The sequence below is a fragment of the Xylocopa sonorina genome, chromosome 6 (genome assembly GCF_050948175.1).
Source record: "Xylocopa sonorina isolate GNS202 chromosome 6, iyXylSono1_principal, whole genome shotgun sequence".
NCBI lineage: Eukaryota > Metazoa > Arthropoda > Insecta > Hymenoptera > Apidae > Xylocopa > Xylocopa sonorina.
Window position 1 is genome coordinate 6,545,830 of NC_135198.1, and position 12,999 is coordinate 6,558,828.

General features: G+C 32.8%; 2 protein-coding genes across 7 annotated transcripts; one reads left to right on the plus strand and one right to left on the minus strand.

Moving 5' to 3' along the window:
* Positions 1-502: 502 nt before the first annotated feature.
* LOC143424369 (F-box-like/WD repeat-containing protein TBL1XR1) lies at positions 503-3,443 on the minus strand. 2 transcript variants are annotated; one of them, XM_076896387.1, is made up of 6 exons: positions 3,268-3,443; positions 2,546-2,833; positions 1,638-1,984; positions 1,213-1,557; positions 761-1,129; positions 503-671 (listed from the first exon to the last, which is right to left on the minus strand). In XM_076896387.1, the coding sequence occupies exons 2-6, from the start codon at positions 2,667-2,669 to the stop codon at positions 540-542; spliced, it is 1,317 nt and encodes a 438-aa protein (XP_076752502.1). In that variant the 5' UTR covers positions 2,670-2,833; positions 3,268-3,443; the 3' UTR covers positions 503-539. The 2 variants fall into 2 exon arrangements, with proteins under 2 accessions (XP_076752502.1, XP_076752501.1); XM_076896386.1 differs by having other exon boundaries at positions 3,138-3,443.
* A 415-nt stretch (positions 3,444-3,858) lies between these two features.
* On the plus strand, positions 3,859-9,054 carry Selr (methionine sulfoxide reductase SelR). 5 transcript variants are annotated; one of them, XR_013101985.1, is made up of 5 exons: positions 3,859-4,149; positions 5,749-5,848; positions 6,495-6,667; positions 8,319-8,388; positions 8,606-8,620. XR_013101985.1 is itself a non-coding variant. In XM_076897333.1 (5 exons), the coding sequence occupies exons 2-5, from the start codon at positions 5,591-5,593 to the stop codon at positions 8,932-8,934; spliced, it is 507 nt and encodes a 168-aa protein (XP_076753448.1). In that variant the 5' UTR covers positions 4,014-4,149; positions 5,445-5,590; the 3' UTR covers positions 8,935-9,054. The 5 variants fall into 5 exon arrangements, 4 of the variants coding, with proteins under 4 accessions (XP_076753450.1, XP_076753449.1, XP_076753447.1 ...); XM_076897333.1 differs by lacking the exons at positions 8,319-8,388; positions 8,606-8,620 and adding exons at positions 5,445-5,633; positions 8,744-9,054 and having other exon boundaries at positions 4,014-4,149; XM_076897335.1 differs by having other exon boundaries at positions 8,319-8,731.
* Positions 9,055-12,999: the final 3,945 nt, after the last annotated feature.

Below are 12,999 nucleotides of genomic sequence, written 5' to 3' on the forward strand. Positions count from 1 at the left end.
TTTATTTCTTATTATTTATACCGAAGTTCATATAATACTTAGTATTATCATTAAAATTACAACATATACCTCATCCACTTCCAGTGAATGAAGATAGTAATTTATTTTTTTCTCTGGAAATATAATGTCTGTCAAACTGTTTCAAACTGTACAGCGTCATCATTGAAAATATTAATGTACAATACTTTTTTTTTTATGAACATTTCTCAACAGAATCTCGGGAAGATAACTAAAGGAAAAAGCCACATTTTTACCTTATATTTATGTTAAATTTCTTTTTCTCTTTTCGACCCGTAGACTATCGAACCATGTGTATCAGTCCTATATATATAAATAATTAATATTCTATGAAACTATTACGCAACAATTGCGAATTGAATCAAGTATTTGTATAATGTGGCTGGCATTCCGGGGATCGAAAGATTGAATGGAAGTAGAACAAAAAAGAAAGGGCAGTAACGAAAAAAAAGTGTGAGTGCGGGTAACTTAAAATCGTAATAAGTCCAGAAAATAAAATATAGTCTATTATTAGATTGTGATCACATTTTACGAAGATCAAGGACAAACACACTGCCGTCAGATGCAGAAGCACCAACTTTATCCCCCCGACTGTTCCAACACACTTCGAATATCCCTCCGGTACCTTGGTAACTATGCACCAATTGACCACTCTGCATAATTAAATATAAAACGAATAATACAATTATAATACTCTTTAAACTCGGTTATACAAGTGAGGTTAAAAGGATATCCATCTTACCTGAGTAGACCAAATATGAACACATTTGTCGAAACTTCCGCTAGCAAGGAATTTACCATCAGGACTAAATGCTACGCTATACACTGGCTCCGTGTGTTTCGTTAGTGTGTGTATACATGCACCTTTGTCTACGTCCCATAATCTTACGGTAGAATCGAACGACGCACTGGCTAAAGTCAAATTCATATTTGGATTGTGAGTCCCCGGTCCGGTTGGGGACCATTTAATCGTATATATTTCTTTGCTATGAGCTTGCAGATCGTGCACCCATGTATCCTGTTTCATAGACCAAATTTTGAGACTCATATCGTCCGAACAACTAGCCAATAAATTGCCTTGTGGGTCCCATTTTATAGCGTTTACTTCATTCTACAATAGAAATTGATTCGATCATTTTAAATTGAATTTGATCGAACTGAAATTTAAAAATAATTACAATTTTATATACGTACCGTATGCCCTTGGAAGCTCTTAATTGGTTTATCAACATTAAGTTTACACACATGAATACATTGGTCAGTAGAACAACTAGCGAACGATGTATTCGTTTGCCAATCGACATCCAAAGCAGGCGCGCAATGAAAACAGAACTGTTGAGTACATTGTCCACTTTCCGCGTCCCATATAATTGTCGTTTTGTCAACGCCGGCGCTTAATATGTAATTACCGCGTTTGTTCCACTTTAAAGCGAAAATTGGACCTTTATGTTGTCCTAACGTGGACGCCAATCTGCCGTCTGTCTTCCAGATTCGCGCGTAACCATCGTAACTTCCTGTCGCTAGTAGGGTTCCGTCACACTGAAACAGACAAAACAAATTTCTTCAATCTTTATTTTTAGTCCTCGAATTAATGCAAGCTGCCTACTAGATGATTGTACCTTCCAATCTAATGAAGTAACATCTTTATTGCTTGGTACTTCGGTACCACCTCTTTGTATGCAATGACGGAGAATAAGTTGATTTGGTGCTTCGGAAGTGCCGGACATATCCCATATGCGAGCAGTACTGTCTCCTGAACCAGAAGCCAAGAGATCGGTAGTTGGGTTCCATGCGCATATAAAAACTTCCGATTCGTGACCGCGTAATATCGTGGCTTTAGTGTCTGGAATTTCAACAGCGCTAGCATTAGTTCCCCTAGCTGAGCCTTGTTGTTGTTCGTCTACTTCCATTTCTGTCCTATCTCCTCCTCTTTCATTTGTGCCTACACCTTCATTGGAGGTAACAACTGAAAACAGATCAATACATTAATAGCAATTATTAAACAAAGAGTCCTCTTTTTCTTCTAAACATATAATTACATTCCCTGCCTCTCGTTTTGTTTCATAATTGTATAATCTCAATTTCCTTTCTTCATTTCAAATTATTTATGTATGGATAATGTATTGTTTGCTCCTAGTTTACAGTCATGTTGCAAATTTAATGCCAAGATTATTTTTGCTATAACAGTGCATATTTCTACATTAATAAAATGAAAACAGAAAATACATACAATATGACTGTTATAACAAAAAATATCAGCTTGCAACAAGTCCGACAACTAAAGTAGTCCTTTGATGTACCTGGTTAGATAAGGAGGTCTATAAAACTGAAATACTTTCATAGACCAGGGTGTACCAGGATAACATACTAATCTTTGACTCCAAAATATTCGATATGAACAGTTTAGTGACAAGGATACGTTCTGAAATTGGTGTTGTTTAATAATTCCATTATTGTGGAATTTTATAGATATCATATAATTCGATATTCTATCGTATAAACAAATCAATATTACAAACGAAGTTACCTTCTTCTCCATTCGTATCTTGCACTTCTGTTTTCACCTGTTGTTTCTGCTGATTGATTTGATTTTGCCTTGATGCGACAACATCAGGCATAACTGCATCAATAAGCGACAATGATTCGACCATTCTCTGTTCTGTGCCATCTTCGCCTATCGATATCTCTGCTTCGGTATATTGCAATCCTTTCTGTAAAATTGATAAAAGCGCTGCTGGTGGCACTAGTGCTCCATTTATATTACTTTGCGATATATGAGACTCGATGCCAAACGTGTAGGCAGAATGTTGGAATCCTGTAAAAAACAATTCCATAGATCAATCCGTAATTTATACTACGAGCCAATCTCTAAATACATTTGATAACACTGTGACCAACGTCATGAATATGTTTTTATTTGTATTCAAGTAATTGATGCGAATCGCGCTTAACCTGCGCATTAAAATAAATGACCAATTAAGCGAATTCTATTAATTACAACTGCAAATATACGTATGTATGTTACACAGGGAGGAGGGGCGGTAAAAAACAAACAATACAAATTCAAACTCTATCCGAATTATTTGAGAAGAGGTTATGTAGCGCTCGAAAAAGCATACCGGATTCTTGAAGGTATCGGTAAACCAAGAAATTCACTTCATCGCTAGAGAAGCTCATTGTTCTTCGCTTTCACGATACTAGCACAACATATTTATGGGAAGTTGCGCCTGGAATTCACTTTTAACTCACGTCGGACGCCGAGATTTGCCGCGTTGAGGCCCCTCTTAGAGCGGTTTCACACTGGCCGCTTTCGGGCGATTATTTTGCTACGCGACAGTCGCGTCGCGGCCATTTTTTATTTCACATCGCGAGCGCTGTAACACATTATCGTCAACAATTTTATCAGTTGAACAACCTCGAGTTCTCGTTAACATCTGTACTGGCTAGAAAAATAACTACCCGCGTGTAAACACATAGAGACGTGTAAAACAATTAGTAGCTGTTAACCATGGGAAGGAAATGCGCGTCCGACACGGATGATCGCCACGGACGACGGTACACGGTGCGCGAATCCATATCGTCGACAACGAAACTATCAATCGCCTCGATGGTAATACACTTATTTGTGATAACGTTTTAACTGTTGCGCATTTTTCGCGCAACGACCCAACCGTCTGGAAATCGTCAGTGTGAACCGCTCTAAAAGAAACCGAAACAAGCCACGCATGGGAACTAACCATTAGCCTCTGCACGCATACACGACAGTGTGTTCTAAATGGATACGTTGTTAACTTCAGTGTAATTTTCTCTCCTTTTAGAACCGTGGCAAAGAGGAAGACGAACGGTTAGATTTTGATTGGCATTCGACGTTTTCGAAACAATTATGTAAACAATATAAATGCATTTGTGCAATGGAACGCAACGACGATGAAACATTGTCAGTACGTGGTTAGAACCGACGCCTCATAAGATAGAATAGTTAGAAATAATTTCGTGGGTGATCTTACGGTAAACATCACGTATTATTGTTAAGAGCTTCGAGTATTCCAATAATGAATACCATTTATAGAAGTTTGTCCCCACGTCTTCGGCATTTAACGGTATTCTCGACGAATCCGATACTTCAAAGAGGTTTGTATCGCATCGGCAATTCAAGTTATTTGGATACACGTTTTAGCGTATTTTAAACATCGAGGAAGTAGAACATTTTGATAATACGAGGTTAAGTAAAAATAGCTGTACAGTCATTACGTTCCGTGTATTAATATTTATGAGACGTAAACTATTTATTTGAATAAGTCTCTCGTAGCATCCGCGATGAGCAGCGGGCATTAATTTTCATTTGTGATATTTAAAAGGTATCGCTTTCTTTTTCTATTTGCTCGTAATGAGGTCAGTATTGCCAATTTCCAATGTTACGAAGATATTAAATGATTTATTCAATAATAAGTTTGTTGGAATACGCGTGTATTTAATAACAGTAGTAACATTTTATCTTACATTTTATATTTTATACAAATCGTCGATTATATTTGAACAATTAAGTTCGAACAATTGTACAATTAGCATTCATTATTTATGTTCTAAAATATTATCTCTGTAAAGTTATGAAGATTTTTAAATTTATTATTCACGCGTCATCGACTTCCGTCGTTCCGTATAATTTCCTGTTAGCGCTGCTGTTCTTTGAAATATTTTTCCATAAGTGGATTTCCTTACTCAGTTTATTTGTTACATATTTTATGCTAATTTCGTACTAATTACTTTTCAATTTTAACGTTTCCCACCATGCAAATTAACCATTTGCAATATCGGTACAGCTTTCAAAATTATACTCTTTATGTTTCCTGTTATCAACAATTCTATTTATTATCTTTAGATCGTAAAATATAATTTTCAGTTACTTTTATTACGATAATGATTATCATTTTCACTTGGAACATTAATACGTTCGTACCCTACTTACCTTATCCTCATAGAATAATGAATTTTCAAGTACCGTGATAATGATGTTCTAATTTCTACTTGTTAGAATATTAGTGCAAGTCACGACACATTCCAAAGCTAATTGTCTACTTTATTGCTTCTATTATTTTTTGTATAAAAGCTATACGTACGTGAATATCATTTTACATAGATATTGTGCTTAATTTTACATACTAACGATTGAAAAAAACATACAAGTTTGCGGTTGATTTATAATCTGATTTAAGTATACACTCTAACAGTTAATTAGAGTAAAATATCATTAATGCATCGTGCTCTATTTTTCCATCATCATTCATTCACGTCGTGTACATAGATAAAACGTAGAAAGTATTCAATATATTTTGTTGATAACTAATTATTTCGTTAACTTTCTAAACAGCGTGCACTGAATGGAAACATTACTTCTGGCTTTTTTTTATTTTTATTCTTTTAAACAGTATCGTGCACGAAAATTGTCTACCCCGGTCGCATCACCTAGTTTCCCCCTACACAGAAGCCACGTATAACTGCAAAAGCATAATTATCAAATCTGCTCGTCGAAGAAGCTGATTGGTCGGCTCAAGGTCACGAAATCTGATCGTCCATGCTTCGAAGGAACAAGCAGCAGTGCCGCTTCTGTTCTCTCGGTGTATAGTTGCATAGTTGATGTTGCGAGGAAAGCGCGGCAACTAGTCCGCGTTCTTTCTTTCGTCTTACCAAGAATTCTCCCATTATCGCTATTTTTCTTCACTTGTTTTCAAGGCTCGATTAGAAGAATGACCGCGGAAATCAATAAAGACGAATTAAGAAAGCGTTTGACGCCGATACAGTGGCACGTCACACAGGAAAAGGGTACGGAAAGGTACGTGTGCAGAGAATTTAATTTACTTATTACTGAATCACCCGTGAATCGTGTCGTTCTTGTTTATTTTATCATTACCGCACGTTATTTACTTTTCGTTCGATCCTGATATTTCTTTTTACAACGATAGATTAAGTTTCTGCTAATAAAAGTGACGCTGCCGCTAGACACGATCCCGTATATATAAACAACGCTTTCGAATATAAACATTCGAAGTTTTCGAGGAGAAATTGAAATAACATTCACGTATTCTCGTGGAATATATAACGTTCAGCTTATCCTGTGGTTTCTACAATTTTACAGAATTAGTTTAACGATCAACAAACGCTTATTTATCGATCTGTGTTCCTCGCATATATTTTTTCTTAGCTAACAATGTCGCGTATTATAAAAATCTGACTGGCACACATTCTAAGTGAATTGCAACAGACGCATGGTACAGTTTTCCAAAAATATTGCCCGTATGGTGGAAACAGATTTACTTTTAGGTGATGCGAGACAAAAATAACTTTTTCAAGAGCATGCGTTGGCTTGACTTTGCGTCATGACCGAGTGGTTTAAAAATAAAGAATAGGGCCCACATAATTAACTTCCTGTTGTAAGCATTTCTTAATGCCTCCAACTCCTTCTTTGTCTCCTTATATAGACCTTTCTCCGGTTGCTACAATAAATTCTACGAAAAAGGCACTTACACCTGCTTAATATGCGACCAAGAACTGTTTTCCTCTGAAACAAAATATGACAGCGGTTGTGGTTGGCCCGCATTCAATGAAGTATTGGATCAGGGACGAGTGAAGTTAACCAAAGACACTTCGCACGGTAAGCAGATGTATAAATTTCAACTCTTACTGACAATCTTTTCTAGTATTATGCTCGGATTCTTAGTACTATAACATAATATTCATTACGCATATCATTTCACATTAATTAAAAGTATCTGCTTTAAAAAAAAAAAAATGGTACATAGATAAACACTTTATCATGAAATTTTTGCTGTTTCATGATAACGCTGTATCATATCATGTATTCTCAGTGGTTTTATCTATCTATCATTCTTACATACTCTTCATTTTCTCTTACATTCACTCTATTACAAAACCTTTCCTAAACTTTTAGTTCTGCCATTTCCTAAGCCTTCTCCGTAGTTTTATATTTTATAAATAGCACCGATACATATATATCGTCGAAGTATTATTATTCTAGTTTAGTAAAATATATCTCTTTTTGTACAGTTTAGTTTCATAATGTGTTTTATGCATGAAAGTTTGATCAATGTCGTCAAATTTTTCTCACTGATGTATACATGTTGTATACTATGTTTTGAATATATAGGGTATTCCAGAGGTTTTCGTGCAAACTTTGTCAATATATCTTACAGCTAAATTTGCATAAATAAAAAATAGCAAAATAGTAAATATAAAAATTCATAAATGGTTTGTTAAACTCTTACAAACGAAAATATAAAATGTAAGGGAAAAATAGCAATGAATTTACTTGTTACTATCATGTAGTAAAGAGCAAGTATAAATGATGTTTATATCATTACAATGTTCATATGTTGAACAGATTAAATAGCTCTAATATTTAAAGCTGGTCTGCAATATTGTCTTTTCTCATATAACATGTTAGTCTCGTTTTTAACTGCAGAACATATGTTGCAACATTTGTGTAGAAACCTGTGGAACATCATTACAAGAATAAAGACTTGCACAGTTGTATAATTTATTTGTATCTAAATTATAATATATAGAAGGCAATATATCCCTCTCTTATCCTTTACCTTGCATGTTAACGCTTAGAGTGTGATTTGTGTTAGACTTACATCATCTACTGTAAAAACTAAAATCATAGTTATGCGTTGAAAATAATTTTTCCATATTTTATTTCTCCATATAAGAAAAAGAAGGGAAATTAATACTTCTTACTATTCAAACATATAATAGTCTTTTTAACACACAGCTTTGCTTTCTGTAATATTATTCACTTTAAAATTACTACAATCATAAAATTATATTTTATATGATACTTTAAATATTTTCCTTCTCTATTAAAAACTTTCGATTATTTAAAAGTTAACTAGAAATTTATGAATTTGAGTTTGCATTAAAATTTATAATTATTTTTACATTAAGTACTAGGTAACTCGTACATTTGTTGGTATTAGTCCTATTTGATTCTTATTTTTCTGTGTAAAAGTATATTGATAAATAAAAAATGTATTACGTGCAATATTAAGTAAGTTGTAACTATAACTCTTGTGGATTAGTTATTTGAGTGGTACTACCATTTAAGAATGAAAACTTTGTAAAAGATATATCTTTCTCTGTGTTTGGAGTTGGTAATCGAATTATGCTAGTAGAATAAAAACTCCTTTCTTCAACTAGTACCATAAGAATATCTAACTAAACTGGCAAATATCACTCTCAAGACTACTTTAATACATTTTTCAATTCTGTCTTACGGTATCAAGACAGTTAGATATGGATGGGGAATTTGGAGTGAGCTTCGATGGATGAGTAAAGCAAGAAACAAGATAATGGGTATCGATTAGAACCTGAGTAGCTATTTCTTATTTTACGTATATCATTTAAAGGGCACAATTGATAATGTACACCGTTACTTTCAGTTAAAATTTTTCTCCCCTTATAAAACTTATTTTGGGTCATTAATTTTACTATTTAGCAGGATTGATTTCTATTGCTTTTATTAATATTAGTTCACTCTTTTTGGTGCTGCTATAAACTGGAAAACATTTAGAGTGCGCAAAACAAAAGGTGTCGGTCTGCGTTTAATCACACTCTATTATTCTATTTCCTTTGTCTTCCTATTGCTCCGCTACCACCACTTCACTCTCACCATTGACACACGAAAACTGCGTCGACAATTGACGTACAGTTGGTGGAAATCTACTACTGCTGATCGCAAACCCAGATATGGTGCGGACCGAGGTGACCTGTTCGAAGTGCGGCTCTCATTTGGGACATGTGTTCAATGATGGGCCTAAGCCTACGAGGAAGCGATTTTGCATCAACTCAGCATCTATTAAATTCCATCCAGCGGGTGAAGAAAAGAATACACCATCATAAGGCTAGTAGGATAACAATTTTCACAAGCAAGACTTTTGAAGTTCGAAAAACAAAGAAAATAAGATCTAATTTATATCGATGAAGGTATATATTTCGTAATAAACATAACTATGTTTCATATTTTAAACTATATATTTTGCTATTACCGTTTTTTTTCTCTTTTTTTTGTTGCTCTCTAGAAGTTTTGTAAGAATTCTCTAATGTTGCAAATATAGATACTGTAAGTGTGTGAAGAAAATGCACTAATTTAAGCCCACTTTTGGCTTGTAAGATGATGTTAAAGAAGGTATGCTACTTTATTGAAAATCTATTAAATATATTCGACTTTCTAGAATTCAAATACAAGTTATATATTATTTGAGATTTAATTACTCTAAAATTAGAACAAATACAGTTGTTTCTTTTTTAAAGATCAGTATCTGTTCTCCTATACCACAGTTTTGTCTTGGCTATTGATTAAAATTTTAATTCAACTGTTCATTTATTCAAACACATTTCACATGGGTTAGTGCATTTTCTTTGTACACTAACGATAGCAGTATAAATAGTTTTATGTTAAATAATGACATAATATAGGTATTCTATACATGTTGTGAACATCTGTCTTATGTATTGATTATGAAAGAATGGAAGTTTATTTCGATTCATTGAGGAGTATAGATTATAATATAAGATGGTAAGATATATTTACTTATTATACAGTGATAAACTATGTTTTGAAATGCTATAGTCTTAGAATAAATTGAATTCTGTACATACATTCTAAACGAATATAAGATAATATACATTTAGTTTGTATAAACTATAAGAGCCCACAAATTAATGTAAAGTGTTTAAAAGGATAATTTATAAAAAGCATTCTATTATTTTTCCATGTTACATATACTGAACATAATATGTAAATAACAAGCACTATATATTTATTTGTCTCTCAACGTATACTAAATTATATTTAAAAAGTTTGAGATTTTGTAATTATTTATGGTATATATATATTTCTTTTTTGTAATGAACAGAAAGTCTGTACTTTTCGTTTCATATGTACATTCTCCCGAATTTACAAATTAATTTATTTTATCGTTTAACATTAGAATAGAAGGAAGGATATCTCAATGGAAGAACAAGGGAGTTTGTTTTGTTATAAAATGTTTTCTTATATTATAACGTTTCAAAACAAACTAAGGTGTTACAGTACAATATATACGCAAATTCTAGGCGTTATTTTTACAATAATTCTTATTCATTTGCTGCTTTCTTTCGTTTTTTTTTCTAAATTCGACACTGTTATGTATTAGCTTTCCTGAGAAACCAGATTTTTTCTATCAAATGTTCCTTTAGGATAATAAAATGCCAATTTTATACAAATAGAGATACAGTTAAAGTAGGATTTCTTATTAAAAACGTCGGAAGCCGAAAACTTCAGTGGCTTTGTATAAGTAATACAATAAAACGGCTTCGTCACTAGGCCTGATTTGTTTTATAATTGAGATCTCAAAGCATTTTCAAAAACATCATAAAAAATAATATTGAAAACATGCGTATACATACTTAAATCTGATTTGTGTATAGGAACCTATTTTGTAGTTCTAAACTGACAATAATACATTTCTTACGAGGATACATAAATGCACTTGGAACAGCAATCGAAATGTAGTCGCAAAAACGATTATGCTTGTCCATATTTTCGTTAATAATAATTATCAAAAGTTTTATACGAAACGTATAAAACTGTTACATCGCTTTGTCCTACTCCCCATCCTCAAGTAACAATTGCTCCTTTACTTCCTAAATAATACTTAGTTTCGTTATAGTGAGGCATATCTTAATACAACTTTTATACCTCTTCACGCCTCGTTCAATAAATAAACCACAAATTCAATTCAAAACGTTCGTAGTTTGTTTTAAACTTTGCACAATTCTTTAAAATGTGGACAAGTAAATCTTTGCATCCGTTTTGACTCGATTTGCGAATAAAAATAAATCTTATAAATAGCTACTTGTAGCTGAAATATGCTTAATAACTTCCGCAGTAATACAATGACATAAAATGGACGTTAGTTACATTTTTTTTCTTTTCTTTTTTTTTTGTCTAAAGATATTTGTGAAAATGCAGGACCTCGTTCAGTATTCCTGATCGAGTTAACATAAATTTTGACCCTGAATCGCATACTTCTTTTTTTCTTTACACAAACGTATGTTTATTAATACTAGACGTGCACAATTATTCCGTTCTCTACACCTCCTATCATCGCTTACGACTCCCAAAAAAATTTGGAGTGGATGCTGAAATAATACAAGAGCTCGCTCTCACAGAATACTGAGTTTAAATTTCATACAATCATGTATCATAATCCTTGATTCTTTACAAGTAGATTTAGTCTTCAGCATACGACTCCAAAGTTGGGTGTAAGCACGATACAAACTGAGCTGCTTCGTCTGTCAAGTATAATTAGACATTATTGATTATTATAAAAAAACTAATCAGGCTTTTTAATATTATGAAAAACAAACTCAGTACGTAATTGTATACATTATTACATATACGATTGTTCGTTACCAAATAACGTATGCTTTTCCACTTTTTTTTTCTTTTTTTTTTTGTTTCATATGTAATATATCGTTAATTTCTTCAATATCTATTATACTTTTACGTGGCGTTTTTTTTTCTTTTTTCTTTTAGCAGTAATTTACCATAAACTCCTATATATAATGAAGATGACAGGAATAAAAAGTAACAAATTGAAAAAATGTATATCGCTTAAATTAAAATTATATCCAAGGTTTCGTTTTTTTCTCAGTAATATATAGTTTAAGATATAATACAATTAGGAAAGACATTAATTATTACGTTTAATGTAGTACAACCATGTAGAAACCTTGTCTTATATAATCGTAAACGTAAAATTTTTATACATATCTGTCGATCTGTATGTCTGTGTCTGCGTTAAACAAAAGTATTAAAATTATTCTGTCGATGGTTCAAGATCATAAGGAATCTAGCGCGAGTTTTTCACGTCTCGAAACATGACAAGACAGGCACTTTATAGTGTCACAAAATGCTCCTATATCTGAACCTTGTTTTAAAATTTCGTCGATTATCCGTTCACTTCTTTTCTTTCTTTATTATTTTTTATCTCTTTAAGACACGTTAAAGACAACTTATGTTTGACCTGTATCGAAGAACACACGTAATCGGACGATTAATCCGTAGAAAGATGTTCTTACCAGCTAACATATTTTAGTAACAAGGTCAAAATATATCTCAACGTGTCTCGTCAACGATGCAAATAAGAGAAAAAAAGAAAAAGAGTACTTATACATTTTCTCCTACGATTACAAATGAAATAGCTTTAAATAATAAATCGCGTGTATTAAAATTGATCATAAACCTCCGCTATATACGAAATCAATATTCTGTACTATATACATATAGAACGTAATGCAAAAATGTTGCAAATGTCTAAGTATTAAAAAAATCTATTAAAACTTAAATTTAATATATTTTTATATATATATAACATAATGAAGTCTACCAACATTCAGTGACAAGAACGTGATTCTTGAGAACGTTTAAAACAAGTTAGGCTATTCGCTTATACATCTACGTCATACTGACAGACCAAAGAGATGAAAACATATTGCTCTGCTCTCCGTTAACTTCGTTCGAAAAATATAAGTCTGACCACGAAGACCAATTTTCTTCTACGATTTCTTGTTAAACCATAATAATATATTAGAATAGGTCCTATGTACTTGTTCACATTTGTTTATGGTATTATCTAATAAGGTTTCTTTGCTATAAATAATGTTGTGTTTGTAGCTAACGTCTGATCTCCGATTTTAGAGTCAGTAATACTAGTTTTTTATTCTTTTTTTATATCTTTAGAAAATAACTGACAGGTCGCTTGAGAGTCCTCGATGTCAGTTCAGTATTAGTACAAGAGTTCTTTCAGGCAACAACCTACTCGCGCGTCTTCCTCCTCCTCCTTCTCCTCCTTTCATTTTACTTTTGAAGATTACTTTTATTAAATAAAATGTCGAACTCTTCGTAGCCAATAAAAACTC

Excerpts from the sequence above, each read along its gene's own strand:
- LOC143424369 (XM_076896386.1), bottom strand. The coding sequence starts at position 3,195 with ATGAGCTTCTCTAGCGATGAAGTGAATTTCTTGGTTTACCGATACCTT. Across the intron at positions 2,834-3,137 it reads CCGATACCTTCAAGAATCCG|GATTCCAACATTCTGCCTAC; the intron begins GTATGCTTTTTC and ends TGTTTTTTACAG. Across the intron at positions 672-760 it reads TTCATATTTGGTCTACTCAG|AGTGGTCAATTGGTGCATAG; the intron begins GTAAGATGGATA and ends TTAATTATGCAG.
- Selr (XM_076897332.1), top strand. The coding sequence starts at position 4,071 with ATGAATACCATTTATAGAAGTTTGTCCCCACGTCTTCGGCATTTAACG. Across the intron at positions 4,150-5,748 it reads GAATCCGATACTTCAAAGAG|GCTCGATTAGAAGAATGACC; the intron begins GTTTGTATCGCA and ends CTTGTTTTCAAG. Across the intron at positions 5,849-6,494 it reads CAGGAAAAGGGTACGGAAAG|ACCTTTCTCCGGTTGCTACA; the intron begins GTACGTGTGCAG and ends CTCCTTATATAG.